At 43.8% G+C, this 19,943-nt stretch overlaps 1 protein-coding gene across 2 annotated transcripts in view; it reads right to left on the bottom strand.

The window, feature by feature from the left end:
• Positions 1–345: 345 nt before the first annotated feature.
• Positions 346–19,943, bottom strand: part of LOC139370889 (SLIT-ROBO Rho GTPase-activating protein 3-like) — a 65,545-nt gene continuing 45,947 nt past the window's right edge. The window contains exons 11-21 of one of the 2 annotated variants that reach the window (XM_071110749.1): positions 15,155–15,182; positions 13,680–13,782; positions 11,279–11,339; positions 10,866–10,943; positions 10,194–10,328; positions 9,892–9,997; positions 7,391–7,618; positions 6,896–7,150; positions 3,824–3,997; positions 3,240–3,555; positions 346–2,289 (exon numbers count right to left, since the gene is read on the bottom strand). In XM_071110749.1, the coding sequence (XP_070966850.1) occupies positions 1,792–2,289; positions 3,240–3,555; positions 3,824–3,997; positions 6,896–7,150; positions 7,391–7,618; positions 9,892–9,997; positions 10,194–10,328; positions 10,866–10,943; positions 11,279–11,339; positions 13,680–13,782; positions 15,155–15,182 (1,982 nt within the window). In that variant the 3' untranslated portion in view covers positions 346–1,791. Of the gene's footprint in view, positions 2,290–3,239; positions 3,556–3,823; positions 3,998–6,895; positions 7,151–7,390; positions 7,619–9,891; positions 9,998–10,193; positions 10,329–10,865; positions 10,944–11,278; positions 11,340–12,697; positions 12,729–13,679; positions 13,783–15,154; positions 15,183–19,943 lie in introns of both variants that reach the window. The other variant, XM_071110751.1, reaches the window with a different exon arrangement.

Raw genomic sequence — 19,943 nt, 5'->3', positions numbered from 1 at the left:
CTTTGCATTCTGTCAACTTTGAGAAAAACAACTTAGTTGTGCCTGTTGTTCACACACGTATCAGCCTTCTCATTGGCTCAAATGTTTCCACCTGATCTCACCTGCTTTCCATCGTTGAGGGCATGTATTTCTATTGTATTGCGGTCAGTGGAATATTTTGTCAATACATCAGATAATCTTTGCCCACACTAAAGTGGAAGTGTTGTTTCTATCTTCGCCACTAAGTGGCACAACAAACCAAATTACCAATCTGACTCTTCTGTATTGTAAAACATGTGTATTTGCAACTTTTCACCACCAAGGGTCAGTGTGGTATAATTTCAACAAAAGAGTACCAAAAGACCATTTCAGATACAGATTCCTCATTTATTTTCTTGTTCTGTTAATGCCTGTGCAAGGTTAAGAGTTACAAAATCTACTTACTATATAATGATTATATATATATCCTGTGTCTATCATACCATGTTATTCATACATACAGGTAGTTTTCAACTTTATGCATATTATTTTCCATTTGAAATGTATCTATAACACTTTTAACATGTGTTTTGCTGATTAATGATCCCTCATATAATACATACAGGAACACGTACCACCAAGCAAGCAAGTCCATCTATATACTGTACAAGTCCAAAGTAGGCCTACAAGAAAACAGTGGTAAGTGTGCAATCTACTTCACCAAGTAAGAGATCCGGTCCACATGTAACAGCACAACTAACCTTGTTACATACACTGATGCTCTTTTGTCTTCATACACATAACTGTATCAATAGACTGTACATACAGTATGCAGGATCAACCAGTTCAGGCTCACAGAGAATGACCAAATCAAATCAGTGCATTATTCTCTTTAGTAGACTGGGTCTGGTCATGACAAGGTGTTTGCTCTTTTCTTGAGGTACCACCGCTAATCTCAAACTGGAGAGAGAGAGAGACAGAGACAGTGAGAGAAAAAGAGAGGGAGAAAGAGAGACCAAGAGAGAGAGAAAAAAAGAGAGGGCGAAAGGGAGAAAGAAAGATTGTAATAAGTATTCCTATCTGCAGAGTAATAAATGCTAGTCTCAGACTCCCAGCTCACAAACACCAAGCTTCCATTTGAGAGGGTTTGTTATTCTGAAAAACAAACCACAGTTATCTCTCTATGGCTAGAACAGTAAACAAAGAGTTATCCAGTGCATCCTTTTGATCAGGTTTGTTCTGTGGCAGTTATGTGCCACATGGGGAGAGTAGAAACATCATTTATAATGATTATCAAAGTAGGGTTCATGTTTCTGAGTGATTCATAATCTCCACCGACAAGCACAGTCAATACTGGTGGATGTTCAGCTGTCAATAAATCAATTAAATCAGCCCTCATCCTACATGTTGAATCCAACCTCCTACTAGTTAGTGGTCGATATTGTTCCCACAGAGACAAGGCCTCAATGTGTTTCTTTTGTCACAGCTAGCGGAAATGAAGAAGACGCTGCCGGTTTGGAGAAAAGTTAGTCTCTGACCGTATTTCTTTTTTTTTTTTTATTTTTTACAGATATCCACACATTATACTATCAGTATGGACGAACAAGGAGTTACAGAATATAGATATGCCTTCAGTAGCAGGATTTTCAGAAACACGAACCCCCCTAAAACATTTAGCCAGTTATTTTCCAGGCTCCACATTTTAGCCTTCTAGGACAGCCATATGCGTGGATGCACAGTGTCCTATATAGGGCTCTGCTGCAGCCTGCTCAGTCAGTTCCATACTACAGTCCCTGGGCTCTGTCTGGGACTGCTGCAGCCTGCTCAGCCAGGCTACATGTTACCCTGTTTGTCTGAGGACGAAGAGGAAGTGGAGGGGGACGGGGATGGTGCCTTGGGGAACACCCTGTCTGTGGGGGTGATAGAGGCTGGACTACCCATGCCTGAGGAGCTGGAACTACTGGACCTGTGCTGCCCCTGTCCATGGCCATGTCCCGGGTGGATGGGGGCAGGCCGGAGTGGTCTGATCGGCGGTGGCCTCAGGGGGGCGATGGGCCTCCGTGCAGTCGGTTTGAAGGTGCTCATGGTCTCGGAGGACGAGGAACAGCTGCTACGGCGTAGGGCAGCGTCAGGGTCCCGGATGGCCATGGTGTTAGTGTGGAGGGGGCTGCCGGGGGGCTCAGAGGGTGGTCTGGACCCAGAGGAGGAGGGTTGCTGCTGCTTCAGGGGCTCCAAGGTGTCCAGGACCACATCGGGAGCGTGCTTGGCCACGTTCTGACGCTCCAGCTCCCGTAGCTCATGCAGGGCGGTGTTCATGGTCTTTTCTATGTCCTGTAACACACACAGTTTCACTAAATACTGATATTAATCCTGTGTCTTATATCCTGCAACATCTTGGCTGTCCATCGTAGTCAATGATGACGATACTTTCCTACACAGTGTATTAGACACCATTAAAAAAAAATACAAAAAAGAATGGCCCATTCAGACATCTGCTGACGTATTGTTAATTCTCAAACAAAACACTGACGTACCAACTCTTCAGAATAAAAACTAAACGGTTTTCTTATTGAAAGCAGGGATAAATGGACAAATTAACACCTCGCAAACGGTTCCAATATTCTCTCTCTAATGAAGCACACAAAGGGAGCCATATTTAAATGTGGAGATAGCAGCAGCTAACAGACTGAACAGTAATTAGGAAATGAGAAACACGGGTCAAAGAATGAGCCTCTCTCTCAGATATCCTTCCCGCTGCTGCCTTTGACTTTGCTCTTCTGTGTCCTCCCTAGGATCCATAGAATGTACAGGACACATTCTGAGAATACGTCTCTCTGTCTCTCTGCCTGTCTCGCTCTCCCTAAGAGTCTGTATGCCTCTCTCTGTCTCTGAACCACAGACAGGAGAATATCCTCATTAGCTTTCCACTGAACAACTCTAAACCTGGCTGCCTTGGCAGGAAATAGGTCAAATGAAAAGAACAGCCGCTATGTATTATGAATAATAAAGGGACGTTTGGTCTTGCCTGACTTCACCCACTGAATCAGTTGCTTTTAGCTAGCCCCCGTTATATTTGTTAAATTGTCAAGTCTTTATTGCAGTGATTAGAGTCTCACTTCTGCATACCCTGAAAAAGGCCCTTTAGCCAAAACGTTGGTTAAATAAATCCACAAGCAAGGAGCAACATTCTTTCTTCAATAGGTTAGTTTATCATCCGTTAGTCAGCACCTCACCTTTTGGCTGTTGTGAGTTCTTTATTGCTTTACTTTATAGACTCTCACCTCTGCCAGGGCCTCAGCCTCCAGTGATTTGTGGTCACCAAGGCTACCATGGCGGGTGGAGCCGGTGGATGGTCTGAGGACGGAGCCATCGGGGAAGCACTTCCTGTCTGGGTGGTTGATACTTCCAGCGCTGCCAAACGTGCTGAGATGGTGCTTCTCTGGACTGTCCATGCGGCCCCTGCTGACGGACATCTTGTGAGGGCTGCAGGGGCGAGGTATGACCCTAGGGGGCATGTCCATACCTCTGGTGGGGCTGTGGGTGTCGGCTGTGCTCCTGCGGTGAGGGATAGCAGCACCATCTGAACGAACCCTCACCCTGTTGAGCCACAACACACAGAGCAGACAGACTGTCAGGACAGCATCATAGCAACGACAGGACTAGACAGAGTTTAGGCATGGTGCAGATATAAAATATAGTTAATTCAATAAAACTACACTAAATGAACCATTATTATATAGACTCCTCATGGAGGGAAAACATTTAATCCTGCATGTGTCAAGAAAACCTCTATTAAATCTGCATTTCTTCAGATTCTGTGAACGGTGAGCATGAATCAATCAAGTCAAATTTATTGTGTAGCTACCTTCCCAAAGCAGCTCCATAGCGGTGATCAGGGGTATGCTGTGTGTGTTCGCAGGGGGAGCTGCGGTCATGGTCTTGGTTCCTGGATGAGGTCCTGTCTCTGTCCTCCTGGTGGGGTCCGCTACTGGCTTCACTCTCAGGCTTCCCACTCAGACTGTCTGAGAATGCATCGTCCCTGAGGTAAAGGAGAGACAGAGAGGAGGACACAGGGTTTATTCAAATGATCAGGACTTTGCTGGACACCCTTACACCAAAGACTATCCTCAACTAACATCTCAACAAACACAATAAAAGGTCCTTCAGAATCATAATCTAACTCATAATGAAATGTCAATGTCATCTGCTGCCAGATGACTTCAAGGCATCATTAACAAGCACAACACCCATTCCCTGGTTACCCTGGGCCCCCTTGTGACGTGAATCGATAGGCCTGAGGATCAGCTGGAGATGAGTGTGTGTGCATCTCAAATGGCACCCTATTCTTTTTAGTGCACTACTTTTGACCAGGGCTTGGAACAGAAGTAGTGCACTAAAAAGGCAATAGGTTGCCATTTGGGATACATCCTGTTTCTTCTCCCTAATTAGGGTGTAATTATGCCGTCTCACAGTGATGGATGGTGATTGGCTGTCGGGCAGAGTTCTGGAAGGATAAATGACCAGTTATAGAGTGACCTTAACATTCCATCTTTGTCATGAGTAGGTGTTGCCTCCGGAGAATGAGGAGAGGCTCTTATACTTATTATAAAAACAAAAAAATGTTTTAAGTGAGAGGTAGGCATTGGTCTGAAGCCGAAAAAAAGAAAATTCACGAGCACCACAATGCCTACTCCACCCATGCTCTACCAAGGTTTTCCAGCAGATATTTTTGACATGTATGGTCTATTCTACTTCAAACAATGTGTCTGCAGGTTGCTTAGGATTCAAACCTTCTCAAACAGCCTAAATCATACTCTACGAGGTGGTGCTCGCACAATAATGTGACTTGTACCACATGCAAGTTAACGTATTGGATTCTTCACACACCACACAATAATCCCATTGCACTAGCTTTTTAAACGTTTTAAATTATTTGAAAACAAGCTTTTCTTTTATACTTAAAAGACCATCATGCCAGATTGAGCGAGCTGTTAAGGCTTGTAGTAATGTAGTGCCTGCCTGTATTTCCTTAAAACCTTTTTATTTAGTAATGCATGTCGTTGAGAATTTTGTTTTATTTCGTATAATCTTTTTGGGGGTCAGTAGGTGCCCAACATAACACCAGGTGGTAGTGTGTTGGACACGGTCACTCATACCTAGAGGTCTATAGAGCCTGTCCGCCTGATTTCTGATAACCGTTATCTTATCTGTGTAATATTGACATCTTGTTTTGCAAACATGGTGGTTTTCTCAATTGCTGTGCTGATCAATGGGCAGTTTATTACCTCTGTCAAATTCTCAGTCTCTCAAAGTACTTCATTATGACAGAGGTGAGTTCTACGAGGCGATAGTCATTTAGTTCAGTTACCTTCGCTTTTTTTGGGTACAGGAACAATGGTGGCTCTCTTGAAGCATGTGGGAACAGCAGACTGGGATAGGGAAAGATTGAATATGTTCGTAAACACACCAGCCAGCTGATCAGCGCATGCTCTGAGGATGTGGCTAGGGATGCCGTCTGGCCCGGCAGCCTTGCGAGGGTTAACACGTTTAAATATCTTACTCACATCAGCCACGGAGAAGGAGAGCCAACAGTCCTTGGTAGCAGGCCGCGTCAACGGCACTATGTTATCCTCAAAGCAAGCAAAGAGCAAAGAAGCAAAACGTCAGTGTCCGCGACATGGCTGGTTTTCCTTTTGTAGTCCGTGATTGTCTGTAGACCCTGCCACATACGCCTCGTGTCTGAGCCGTTGAATTGCGACTCTACTTTGTCTCTATACTGACGTTGTGCCTGTTTGGTTGCCTTGCATAGGGAATGACTACTCTGTTTGTATTCTGCTATATTCCCAGTCACCTTGCCATGTTTAAATGCGGTGGTTCACGCTTTCAGTTTTGCGCCAATGCTGCCATCTATCCAGGGTTTCTGTTTAGGGTAGGTTTTGATAGTCACAGTGGGCACAACATCTCCTATACACTCCCTGATAAAATCAGTTACCGTTTTGGTATATTTGTCAATATTATTCTCGGAAGCTACCCGGAACATATCCCAGTCTGCATGATCAAAACAATCTTGAAGCGTTGATTCCGATTGGTCGGACCAGCGTTGAATAGTCCTTAGCACAGGTACTTCCCGTTTGAGTTTCTGCTTATAGAAAGGGAGGAGCAAAATGGAGTCGTGGTCAGATTTGCCAAAAGGAGGGCAGGGGAGTGCCTTGTATGCATCCCGGAAGTTGGAGTAACAGTGCTCTAGTGTTTTAGCAGCGTGAGTACTACAGTCGATATGCTGATAGAATTTAGGCAGCCTTTTCTTCAAATTTGCTTTGTTAAAATCAATAAATGCAGCCTCAGGATATGTGGTTTCCAGTTTGCATAAAGTCCAGTGACGTTCTTTGAGGGGCAGTCGTGGTATCGGCTTGAGGGGGGATATACAAGGCTGTGACTATAATCGAAGAGAATTCTCTTGAGAGATAATACGGTCGGCATTTGATCGTGAGGTATTCTAGGTCGGGTGAACAAAAGGACTTGAGTTCCTGTATGTTATCACAATTACACCATGAGTCATTCATCATGAAACATACACCCCCGCCCTTCTTCTTCCCGGAGAGATGCTTATTCCTGTTGGCGCAATGAACTGAGAATCCAGATGGCTGGACCAACTCAGACAATATATCCCGACTCCGACAGTAACAGACTAATGCCCTTTGGGCACAGTTCATCTGTTAACTGTTATTGACCAAATACAGCTGGTGGATGGGACAGTGCACATGGACTCACATAACCTGGAGGACCACAGTGTCCTGGTGCAGAGTCTGTCTCTGGTCGACTCAGAATTACAATATATGTTTGTATCCTAAACAAAAGCGTGTAGCATTGGAGTAGTTGGTAGCATTCGAGCACTTAAATAGAAATGTGACATATGAAGTGCTCATTCTGTACTTACATGTCCTGCACCACGATATACTGATGTGGGATGAGTCCATCCACTCCGTTGTGTCGTCCCTCCCACCAGTCATCAGAGGCTCTCAGGTACAACAGCAGGGATGCCCCCTTCTTAAAGGAAAGCTCTCTGGGAGTTCGCCCCACGTAGTCGAACTTAGCAATGGCCTCGATTTGCTCCAGTTCATCATCACTGGTGGGAGGTCCTGTACCATTGTCCACTTCATCAATGGCACCTGGCTCACTATGGGGACTGTCACTGAATGGTGTGGGAGAGAGATGGAGAAAAAAAAATGCATACATTGATTCATAGATTTGGATAATGATAAAGAACGACACAGTGTAGAGCGTTGGGCTAAACTACAACAACAAGACGGTCAAGTCTTTTGAAATGCAGAACTGGATCCAGTGACCTTACGTCCTTTTCTCCATTGGTTATTCTCCATCCTCTCTCCCATCCAATCAGAACCAAGGCGCATAATAATATGACATCACTAACCAGTACTCCTCTCCTCCAGCCATGCACTTCTCATAGACTGGTCCGTCCAGCTCACGGTGACTCGGGAAGATGACCTCGTTGTGGATGATGATGGTCTTGATGACCTCATTAACGTGCGTCTGGCAGGCCACAGGATCATGGTCATCAGGTATGGGCATCAGAGTCGGGCCGAAGCAGGTAGCCAGGTTATAGGGATCCATCATGTTCTCATCACTGTATTGGGATAGACTGTAGAGAAACAATGGGGATTTAACAAACAAAACAATTATCCATAATATAGTATGGGTATATTTATTGGGTTTGTTCATAAACACATGTTTTTATAATGACATTTGACAGAACATTTTTTCTTTTTTATACGGTTTATCTTCATTTTTCCTCATTTAATGAGGACTGCCCTCCTCTTTCTCCCTGAATGAGCCACCTCTGAACACCATCTTTCCTATTGGATTTCTCCATAAAACATATAACGTTATTATGGTGATCAAATCACCTGTTATTTGTCACATGCGCCGAATACAACAGGTTACACCTTACAGTAAAATGCTTACTTACAAGCCCTTAACCAACCATGTAGTTTCAAGAAAATACCCCCCAAAAAAGTAAGTGATAAAAATAACAAATAATTCAAGAGCAGCAGTAAAATAACAATAGTGGGGATATATACAGGGGTTACAGGTACAGAGTCAATGTGCGGGGGCACCAATGTCGAGGTAATACGTACATGTAGGTAGAGTTTTTAAAGTGACTATGCATAGATAATAGCAGCAGCGTAGAGGGGGGGGGGGCAATGCAAATAGTCTGGGAAGCCATTTGAGTAGATGTTCAGGAGTCTTATGGCTTGGGAGTAGAAGCTGTTTAGAAGCCTCTTGGACCTAGACTTGGCGCTCCGGTACCACTTGCCGTGCGGTAAGAGGTCCTGGATGGCAGGAAACTTGACCCCCGTGATGTACTGGGCCATACGCACTACCCTCCGTAGTGCCTCGCAGTTGGAGGCTGAGCTGTTGCCATACCAGGCAGTGATGCAACCTGTCCGGATGCTCTCGATGGTGCAGCTGCAAAACCATTTGAGGATCTGAGGACCCATGCCAAATCTTTTCAGTCTCCTGAGGGGCTCCTGTGTTGAGGAACAGCATGGCAGATGTGTTGTTACCTACCCTTACCACCTGGGGGGGCGGCCCCATCAGGAAGTCCAAGATCCAGTTGCAGAGGGAGGTGTTTAGTCCCAGGGTCCTTAGCTTAGTGATGAGCTTTGTGGGCACTATGGTGTTGAGCGCTGAGGTGTAGTCAATGAATAGCATTCTCACATAGGTGCTCCTTTTGTCCAGGTGTGAAAGGGCAGTGTGGAGTGCAATAGAGATTGCATCATCTGTGGATCTGTTGGGGCGGTATGCAAATTGGAGTGGGTCTAGGGTTTCTGGGACAATGGTGTTGACCTGAGCATTGACCAGCCTTTCAAAGCACTTCATGGCTACAGACGCGAGTGCTACAGGTCAGTAGTAATTTAGGCAGGTTACCTTAGTGTTCTTGGGCACAGGGACTATGGTGGTCTGCTTGAAACATGTTGGTATTACAGACTCGGACAGGGAGAGGTTGAAAATGTCAGTGAAGACACTTGCCAGTTGGTCAGCGCATGCTCCGAGTACACTTCCTGGTAATCCGTCTGGCCCTGCAGCCTTGTGAATGTTGACCTGTTTAAAAGGTCTTACTCACATCGACTGCGGAGAACGTGATCACACAGTCGTCTGGAACATTTGATGCTCTCATGCATGTTTCAGTGTTACTTGTCTCGAAGCGAGCATAGAAGTAATTTAGCTCGACTGGTAGGCTTGTGTCACATCAGGCGAGCAAATCCTTGAGACTTCCTTAGATATCGTGCACCAGTTGTTGTTTACAAATATACATAGGCCGCCGCCCCGTGTCTTACCAGAGGCTGCTGTTCTATCCTGCCGATATAGTGTATAACCCGCCAGCTGTATGTTATTAATGTTGTCATTCAGCCACGACTCATGAAACATAAGATAGTACAGTTTTTAATGTCCCGTTGGTAGGATATACATGCTTTCAGTTCGTCCCATTCATTTTTCAGCGATTGAATGTTGGCTAACAGTACGGATGGCAAAGGCAGATTAGCCACTCGTCGCCTGATCCTCACAAGGCATCCCGATCTCTTTCTGTCTCTTTTTCCAGGATGAGGGCCTGTTTGAGTGTTTGGAGTATATCCTTCTCGTCTGACTCATTAAAGAAAAATTATGCGTCCAATTCGAGAAGCGTAATCACTGTTCTAATGTCTAGAAGCTCTTTTCGGTCATAAGAGACGGTAGCAGCAACATTATGAAAAAACTAACAAAATAGCATGGTTGGTTAAGAGCCAATAAAACGGCAGCCATCCTCTCTGGCTCCATCACCGTATTAACTTACTGGTTGATATATAGACTTAGCAACTGATATATGGACTTACTGGTTGATATATAGACTTAGCAACTGATATATGGACTTACTGGTTGAGGAATGCAAACAGGTATCTCATGACGATGATGACGGGGCGAGAAAGAGTTACAACGATCTGCTGAAGGTGATGAGCTCTCTCTGCACCAGAGTCTAGTTCTGAGAAAGACAGGGAGAGGGGCATATCTACTTTACTATAGTAAACATATTTACTATATCAATCCAAACAATTATTAATAATAAAAAATAAAAAATTCTAAATCCCGCATCCGCCCCAGTGGAGTACACTAGTCCAGTCCTTACTGATGGTTGCTATGAGGTCATTGTACATCAGCAGTAGAATGGTAATACTTACTGATGGTAGACATGAGGTCGAGGAAGCGTTCTTTGGGGAACAGTGGGGTCTCCAACCCCCTGAAGTACAGCTTCAGAACCCCTGCCACCGCCATGATGTCATGGTCACTCTGATCATCCACCAATGGGTCCTCACCTAGAGGCATCACACAAGCTGTCACAAGCTGTCTTGCTGGATATTCAACTGTGACTTTTTTTCATCTATATAACCCAAGTCATGCTTGTGTGAAAAAGTTAATCTCTGCTTAGTAAACCGAATGTTTTGTTAAAGAAATGCATTAAGCTTGTAAAAACACTTGTCAGCCGTCATGTAATACAATATAACACCTCATTAACTAGTCTTAGGAAAATGTCTCGGCTTTCTCTATAGATAGATATTAGATAGTCCACGACACACATTAGCTAGCCAACAAAAAGAACAAAGATAAATTTGTATATTTGTCAGTACAGTATTTTCGCCCAACTAGCATTTCTGTTCAGAATGTGGTAGCTACCGCTGCTATACATCTAAACTAGCTTTTCATGTCCGTTACAGTGTCATGCATGACATATGTGCTGTCTATGTATCCATCTGCACTTTATGGTCCTAGAGGGAGGGGCTGTGGCATTCCGGGGCAGACTAAACGCAATAAAAAAACGATCAAGCAGGATATGGGGCCTCGCTCGGACCGACCTCTCTCAAATGAATTTTTTATATCGTTGACTTCGACCTGTGAGCCGGGAATCCTGAATATGCCCTGCTGCTGAAGGCCTGTTGGAGCAGAGAAACCCAAGTCAGCACTTAGATGGAAACAAATCTGGCAACACAGACACAGACACATAGACAGAGACACAAAGACAGAGACACACACAAACACACAACTAAACGGAAACATTTATATTCACCAAAAAAGTGTAATATGTCCATAGCCTAAACAACCATTAGTAACATAATCTCAGTCTGTCCACTACATGCTAGTTTCCATATTCAAAATTCCAAGATGAGAAACTACATCACAGAGATCCAAAATGGAGCGTTTACTGTAGTATATTCAAATCTTTGGACTACATACAGTATCTATCAATTCATTACTGTGTTCCTCTTACCATATAGATTGATGTAGCGTACACAGCTCTCAACCACCACTGGTATGGCCTGCCCTGAGTCCTAACAGAGAGGCATACAGGGGTGTAGAGAGAGGTAAGGTGACTCGCCACAGGTTATGAGTGTGAACACAGCACATTAATACATTCATTATCTGACTGTGCACAGACAATGACTAATGTACAATGAGCATACAAAACATTAAGAACACCTTCCTTGTATTGAGTTGGAACCCCCCATTTTGCCCTCAGAACAGCCTCAGTTCGTCAGGACAGGGGTAGGGGTGCGTTGTGTCAAGTTGGCTGGATACGGGAAACTGTTGAGCGTGAAAAACCCAGCAGCGATGCAGTTCTTGACACAAACCTGTGCGCCTGGCATGTACTACCATACCCCATTCAAAGGGACTTACATTTTTTGTCTTGCCCATTCACCCTCAAATATCACGCATACACAATCCATGTCTCAATTGTCTCAAGGCTTAAAAATCCTTCTTTAACCTTTCTCCTCCGCTTCATCTAAACTGATCGAAGTGGATTTAACAAGTGACATCAATATGGGATCATAGCCTTTACCTGGATTCACCTGGTCAGTCTAATGGAAAGAGCAGGTGTTCTTAATGTTTTGTACACTCCGTGTGTAATCATGACAAATATAAGTACATCAACTGAATAAAAATCGATAGTCTATCATTTAATACTTAATTAAAATGTGTTCTATTTAATTATGTGTAAAATGAGTTCATTAACTGCATGAACAATTACCAGGGATAAGTACATTATCATATAACCATTACATAAGGTAATTTACATAATTTAAATATTAGCTGAAAGACTTTCAACTGACTGAACATTCATATATGGTCTGCAGAGGCAATAGGAGATTGTGGTGTTCTTCCCATACCCCCCGTTTTCTCACAAGGTTACCACTATAGTCATATACATACTATATATATATTCATATATTAAGTGCCTAGTGAAAGTCTATACACCCCTTGCAGTCTTCAAATTTTGCTGCCTTAAATTTCAATCGAAAAAGGAATTAAATTAGATGTTCTTTTCTACAGCTCTACACAACCTACTCCACATTTTCTAAGTGAAAGAAAATTCTAGAACATTTTCCTAATTAATAAAACCTCTCCTTTTTAGATTTAATTTTAAGGCAGAAAAATGTGAAGACTGTACAAGTTGTGTGTGTAGACTTTCACGAGTGACTGTACATCATTCATTGGTTATCAGATGACAAAGGACAGAGTTACCAGGCAGGCAGAGAGATGTTGGTTAGTTAGTTTACACATTAAACCCAAACCCATTTACCCCTAGCCTGATTCTTAGATCTGTTGATGCCGTCTTGCCAACTCATATCGGCATTGGCAGACAGCACAAACAGATCTGGAACCAGGCTACTCATGAACGTCAGAATACCTGGCTGCGGGCGCGGGCATTCCGTCTTCCCCTGGAGCAGGCAGAAAACAGTGGCAGCAGCAGGATGAACAGAACAGAGAGGAAGAGAGGCAAGAAGAACCACAACAGGATTAGAGAAGCACAGGGGAAAAGTGCGTCCAGAGAGAGGTCAGAGTTCAAGCCTGAGAGAAAAGCCTGAATGCTGTGGAGATGGGGCGAGGTAGAGGACGGGGGAGACCCAAGCTTGGGGAGGCCATGTGGGATGAGGGTGGGTGGCTATGGTGGAGAATAGGGGGGGGTTGTAGGATGCTGGGACTGTGGCTCAGTTTTTACAACAAGGTTGACTGGGACAATTCGATTGATTATGAGGAGACGCTAGGAGGCAAGGCCATAGAACCATGACAGTCTGACACTAACAGCCCCACGGGCCTCCACTGCTGTGCCGTACACACTCTTTCTGTCTGTGCTAGTGTTGGATCCTGGCTTACACAGAGGATATATGACCTTGTGTGTTTATTTTCATAGCCTGACATGCTTAGTGCTGGGCCAAATGGCCATTCGCCAAAATGTGTTTAACATCTAGAGGCCAGGGTTCAAGTGCTAAAACATGGGCAAGAACGTCAAAACCAAACCTTATATGACCAGAGACTGTCTACGTTCTGTACTTAAACAACCTCAAAAGCCAAGATTTGTAGAATTGAGTACTCTTCTCCAGACCAGAGAGACAAACACTACCTTTCCCAACTGTCAAGCCAATGGACTGTCCAGTCCAAGAATTCCCTATAGGATTGAATAGAGGGGTCTCGGCATTGAGTCAATTTATTTAGACAGCGGTTGTGCCCAGCACAGGGCTATGAAGGAAGGGCAAGTCAGTGAGCTGAGCTGAAGTGAGACAGAAAAGCAGTCAAAGACAGGACAGGGAGGTAGAACCCCCAGAACTGTTAGTAAAGACAGCTTACACACAGAGAGACCACATGGGGGCCAAATAAGGGGCAGTCAGTACCTTGATGAAGGCCTCCATATTGCCATTAAAGAGTTTATGATTAAAAATGGAGCGAGGTCTAGGCTTCCGCATTCTCCCGGGTTTAGGGGGAAGAGTGGGGGGCCTGATGGTGAAGGAGGTTAAGGAGAGGGGGGGGGGGGGGGGGGGGGGGCAGATACACATAAACTACGATAAAACAATAAGGACTGAAACATGTATTTTACACTGTATAGTCAGTGGGACAATGTTTTTCTAGATATATTCAGTGCCATATATAGAGCCACTATATGCACTGAGTGTACAAAACATTAGGAATATTTTCCTAATATCGAGATGGACCCCCCTTTGCCCTCAGAACAGCCTCAAATCGTCGGGGAAAGGACTCTACAAGGTGTCGAAAGCATTCCACAGGGATTCTGGCCCATGTTGAATCCAATGCTTCCCATTCTTGATCCACATGGAAAACTGTTGAGTGTGAAAAACCCAGCAACGTTGCAGTTCTTCACACACTCAAACCGGTGCGCCTGGCACCTACTACTATACCCTGTTCAAAGACACTTAAATATTTTGTCTTGCCCTTTCACCCTCTGAATGGTACATATACATAATCCATGTCCCAATCGTCTCTAACCTGGCTCATTCCCTTCATCTACACTGATTGAAGTGGATTTAACAGTTGGAATCAATAAGAGATCATAGCTTTCACCTGGTCAGTCAATGTAATGGAAAGAGCAGATGTTCCTAATGTTTTGTACACTCAGTGTATGCATGCTTGGATAGCTCTGGATAGCTTTGCATGTCCTATTCTTTCTCCTCTTGTTGCAGTACAGACCAGTACAAAACATTATTTTAACACACAAGTGCAGTCACAGAGAACGTATGCTTACACTATCATCCCAACTGTTTCAGCTAAACCCTCAATAACCCGACTAATGACTCTGGGCCACTAGTCAAACAAATCAGTTCATAAAAACATGATTACAGTCAAAGCACATGATTAATGTGAGACTGACATAGAATGACATTTAAATAGTGTAATAGGCATGGGAGCTGAGAGGAGATATCAAATCTTAATGTCTCTTAACTCTGGACTGCTGCGCTACTGTTCCTTCTTCTCAACTCACTGATGTAAGACTAAGTCATGTCTGCGCTTAATATACAGCAGTGCTCTGTTTACCAGATGCCTGTGCTATATTGTAGTGTTTAACAAGGCTCCGTATGACCACCGTAGTGACTGATGGGTGACAGATGGTCTTACAGCCAGCTCATCTACCCATGACTGCTTCATTGTACACTCGAGTTTGCGCAGAAGTTGATTAATTAAATCACCAGACAAACGTCCCCTCTCCCCATTTGGAATCCCACCCCTGACTTATCAGAGAGCCTCGGGACCAAACTGCTTTTCATTTTAACATGACGTCATCTCTGCCACTTCCAGGAACACAGGAAGTGTTTGACACGCTTTCCTTCCTCCTCTTTTGAACCTCTTTTCTTACCTTGTTGTTCCATATTCAGCCCTTTCTCCTAAAAGAAAGGAATGGATAAAGGGAGAGCAGAAGAGAGGGAGCAAGAGAGAGAGAGAAAATGAGTCTGTGTCTGCACGCGCTTGCGTGCATGTGTCTCTGAGAGAAAGAAAAAACAACGCATTAATGGCAAGGTTGAGTGCATTTGGAGCCAGACCTGGTTGTCTACAGATCTGGCAGATTGGGCAGAGGGATGAGGAAACGGGCACCTATTCAGACGGGCTCAACAGTGCGGGCGGCATGACCGCCTCTCTGACTCACATACAGCCAGTCAGGCAGCGGCCATTCAGTGGTCGCCCTAGAAACCATAGACAGAGAGACGGAGGGGGCGGACCCTGCCAGCTCAGAGCAGAATGTCAATGGAAGCTAGCGTATCCAGTGGCAACGGGGAGGAGGGAAGTGTGAGGAAGGCAGTGTTTTTTTGGGGGGGGGGGTGCGTACAATATTGAAGTGACTGTGCAGTAGTAATATAACATGATGTCAGGGGTAAGCAACTAGATTTAGCCAGGGGACAATTTTTGTCGTAGCAAATGGTCGGGGGGCTGGAAAATAACTTGTACACCGCAAATTGACCACAACTAAGCCCAAAAATAGATTGTATTTCAAATGAACAAATTCATACCTTGATTACATTGACATGATCACATCTCCTTTTTATTTATTTATAGGAATACTTGGGAACAGATTTCCCTAAATCAAACATTTTTTGCTGAATTACTGAATCACTTACAGTCCGGTTTTGTTCATCTAGTTATCCCAGGAAACAGGGGGGTTTGCAACAAGGTTAAGTAACAAGAATACAAGATGACATGATATCCCATAGCATGATAACACTCTGTGATCAGGGACTCGTATTGTTGATTTCAGGGCTCATGTGAAATAAAGCAGCTTCCAGCAACAAGCACTCTGTCGGTCTTCTGTCTGTCTATTTGACCAAACACAACTAAATCCTGGAAATACTGGAGCCAGCGGTTTGGCTGCTTATGGGGTATCATATGAGCTTCTTGTAAAATTGTATTTAAAAAAAAACATAGGACATGGGTGATTCCTCACGAAACAGGATTTAGAAATAACGAAATTGAATTCATAGAAAGGTCTTTCTGAGAAAGGATTGTTGACATATATTTGATGTGTGTATCTTAAAGCATCATTGAGAAATAATTCATTGAAGTAGGAACATTTGTGACATTTTGACTTCACCCAAGCCTCCTATAAAGTGGAAATGACAGCGTTTTAGCGACATTAAATCTTATAAAGCGAGTACTTACATATGCTAATTTTCTCGTTTTCATATATTCATAGAATGTTTGGGAATTAAATAAGAGTAAGGCATTTGTGAAAGTTCTATAGCAATAAACAGTGTGAAAGCGGCCATGCGTTTGGACAATTAAGAGAGACACTGCAGTAAATAAAAGCTGGTGCGCCATAGCCAATCAGAGCTACATTAGGCATATATGCAAATAAGCGATTTGCCGCATGGGCCTGCCATCATTCATTTTGAACTGGACTGTGTTTACAGGCAGTAGCAACAGTGGGACTTTAGATCAACAGAAAGCATTCTCCAAAAGCCACAAAATACACCTGAATGGATTTCTGCAAATATGTAAATACCACAGGAGTCCTCTTACATTTGGGAACGTTACAGTCCTATTGATCAAACAACCATGAAAAAGGTAGGCTATCATATATGCACATCAAAAACAACAAGATCAACAACTAATGCTAGCCAGATCGAGATGAGCTAAATTCGGGGGAACAGTAGATAAACCATGTCAAACTTTTTCAGCTTGTAGTTGGCCATCAAAATTGCACTGATAAAAGATGGGGAATAGCAGCCTGCTCGCCCTTCTGCAGCTTGCCTGCCAATGCATGCTTGTCCCAACACACGTTTTGACAACTGGATGGGAACTTTCCTCCCTGCCCGCCCATTTGAACGATGACAAAAACATTTGATTGAAAACTAAGGAAATATGCTAACTGCGGTTAACAGTTCAAGTTCAGCATAGCTAGCAAGCAAAGTGACTCACATTTCTTGCTAACTAACCAAATGACACCTGCATCCATGGCCGGCGTTAAGTGAGAGCCCTAGGGGACCTGGCCCGCCCTACCGTACCTCCGTTCCCGTCCAAATAAAATATAGAAATATTGCTAATTTATTTGACCAAGATGCGCGCCGTCATAAAAGACGCCTCAATCTCAGATCAAGAATCCGATCGAGCGAAACAGCGTCCCTCTGTCGCCATATGTGTAGACCGTGTATCTGATGCTGTCTGGACAAAAGGGAGCATGACATGTCATACTTTTCTGGTGCTGTTTCACTCACTAGTTTCAGCAGAGAGGAAGAGGCTAAGCGAGAGGGCTCACTCTCACGAAAATCTGTCCTGAATTTTACGGGCATAATATGCAGACATAAGCTTGTCGCCTGCATTCCCGCCATTGGGACAGTGACTCGCATTGTTAGGGGGGAGACATGAGCATCTTATCATTATATAGAATTAAAAACAGGTTCAGCTCCTGGTTCAACCGTGATCTTGCAGAGTTACTCCACCTCAAGTATTGCATTTGGCAAAAGGCTCAGCACACGCATACTCAGGCTGACTGGCTCTCGTTCAGGCAAATGAGAAATAAGTGCACTCAGGCTGTCAGGAAGGCCAAAGTTAGTTACTTTAAGAAGCAGTTCTCTCTCTGTGGGTCTAACCCCAAGAAGTTCTGGAACATGGTTAAAGACCTGGAGAATAAACCCTCCTCCTCACAGCTGCGCATGTCCCTTAAATGTTGATGATGTGGTTGTTACTGGCACGTGGCTGAACTCTAATCACCACTTCATGAAGTCAGGATTCCTATTTGACTCAGCCATGCCTCCTTGCCCGTCCAATAATTCCTCATCTCCCACCCCTTGTAATGCGACTATCCCTGAAGCTTCTCGCTCTTTTTCCCCTGCCCCGCTGCCAAGTTTCTCCCTGCAGACAGTCACCGAGTCCGAGTTGCTAAAGGAGCACCTTAAACTTGACCTCAAAAAATAATCTGGGTCAGATGGTTTAGACCCTTTCTTCTTTAAGGTTGCTTCCCTTATCATCACCAAGCCTGTCTCTCCTTTCTGGGGATGTTCCAATTGCTTGGAAGGCAGCCACAGTTCATCCTATATTTAAAAGGGGAGATCAAGCTGATCCTAACTGTTATAGGCCTATTTCTATTTTGCCCCGTTAACCTGTTGAGTGTAGAGGGCAGTATTTTGATGTTTGGATGAAAAACGTACCCAAATGAAACTGCCAATTTCTCAGCCCAGAATCTATAATATGCATATAATTGTCAGATTAGAATAGAAAACACTCTAAAGTTTCCAAAACTGTCAAAATATTGTCTGTGAGTATAACAGAACTGATATTGCAGGTGAAAACATGAGGAAAATCCAACCAGGAAGTGGCTTCTATTTTGAAAGCTCCATGTTCCATTGCAAGCCTTCCCTCCATTTAAAGGGGTATCAACCAGATTCCTTTTCCTATGGCTTACACATGGTTTGAACAGTCTTTGGACATAGTTTCAGGCTTTATTTAGAAACATTTGCGAGAAAGATCACATTGTGTCAGGGGATGGCTGGGTGCCAGTAGCGTTTTGCATGCGCAACAGAGTGGAGCAGCCATTTTCTTTCTCTCTGCTATTGAAGAAGCTACTGTCCGGTTGAAATATTATCGATTATATATTGTAAAAACAACCTGAGGATTGATTCTAAAAAAATGTTGACATGTTTCCACGAACTTTATGGATACTATTTGGAATTTTCGTCTGCTCCGCAATGACCGCTCGAGCCTGTGGATTTCTGAACATAACGCGCCAACCAAATGGAGGTATTTTGGATATAAAATTATCTTTATGGAACAAAAGGAACATTTATTGTGTAACTGGGAGTCGCGTGAGTGCAAACATCTGAAGATCAAAGGTAAGTGATTCATTTGATTGTTTTTCTGACTTTCGTGACCAATCTACTTTGCTGCTAGCTGTTTGTAATGTTTTGTCTGCTGAGAGAGACGTCCTTACATAAATGCTTGGTATGCTTTCGCCGAAAGGCTTTTTTAAAATCTGACACGCCAGGTGGATTGACAACAAGCTAAGCTGTGTTTTGCTATATTGCACTTGTGATTTCATGAAAATTAAATATTTTTAGTAATTTCATTTGAATTTGGCGTTCTGCAATTCAGCGGATGTTGACGAAAATGATCCCGCTAACGGGATGGGTGCATCAAGAAGTTAATCAAAAGTGTTGGAAAAACTTGTCAATAATCAACTGACTGGCTTTCTTGATGTCTATAGTATTATCTTGGGTATGCAATCTGGTTTCCCCTCAAGTTTGCAGTGACACATCCATAACCTAAAGGTCCTCAATGATGTCACCATTGCTCTTGATTCTAAGCAATATTGTGCTGCTATTTTTATTGACTTGGCCAAAGCTTATGATACGGTAGACCATTCCATTCTTGTGGGCTGGCTAAGGAGTATTGGTGTCTCTGAGGGGACTTTGGCCTGGTTTGCTAATTAACGTCAGAAAATCTGCCGTCTCAGCCACTTCCCGTCACCAAGGGAGTACTCCAAGGCTCGATCCCTCTTCTCAATTTACATTAACATAGCTCAGGCAGTAGGTAGCTCACTCATCCATTTATATGCAGATGATACAGTCTTATACTCAAGCTGGCCCCTCCCTGGATATTGTGTTAACTTCTGTAGGGTAGGGGGCAGCATTTGGAATTTTGGATGAAAAGCATGCCCA

The sequence above is a fragment of the Oncorhynchus clarkii genome, chromosome 17 (assembly GCF_045791955.1).
Source record: "Oncorhynchus clarkii lewisi isolate Uvic-CL-2024 chromosome 17, UVic_Ocla_1.0, whole genome shotgun sequence".
NCBI classification, from domain to species: Eukaryota; Metazoa; Chordata; class Actinopteri; order Salmoniformes; family Salmonidae; genus Oncorhynchus; species Oncorhynchus clarkii.
The sequence above is the reverse complement of the archived record's forward strand: the minus strand, read 5'-3'. Positions and strand labels throughout refer to the sequence as shown.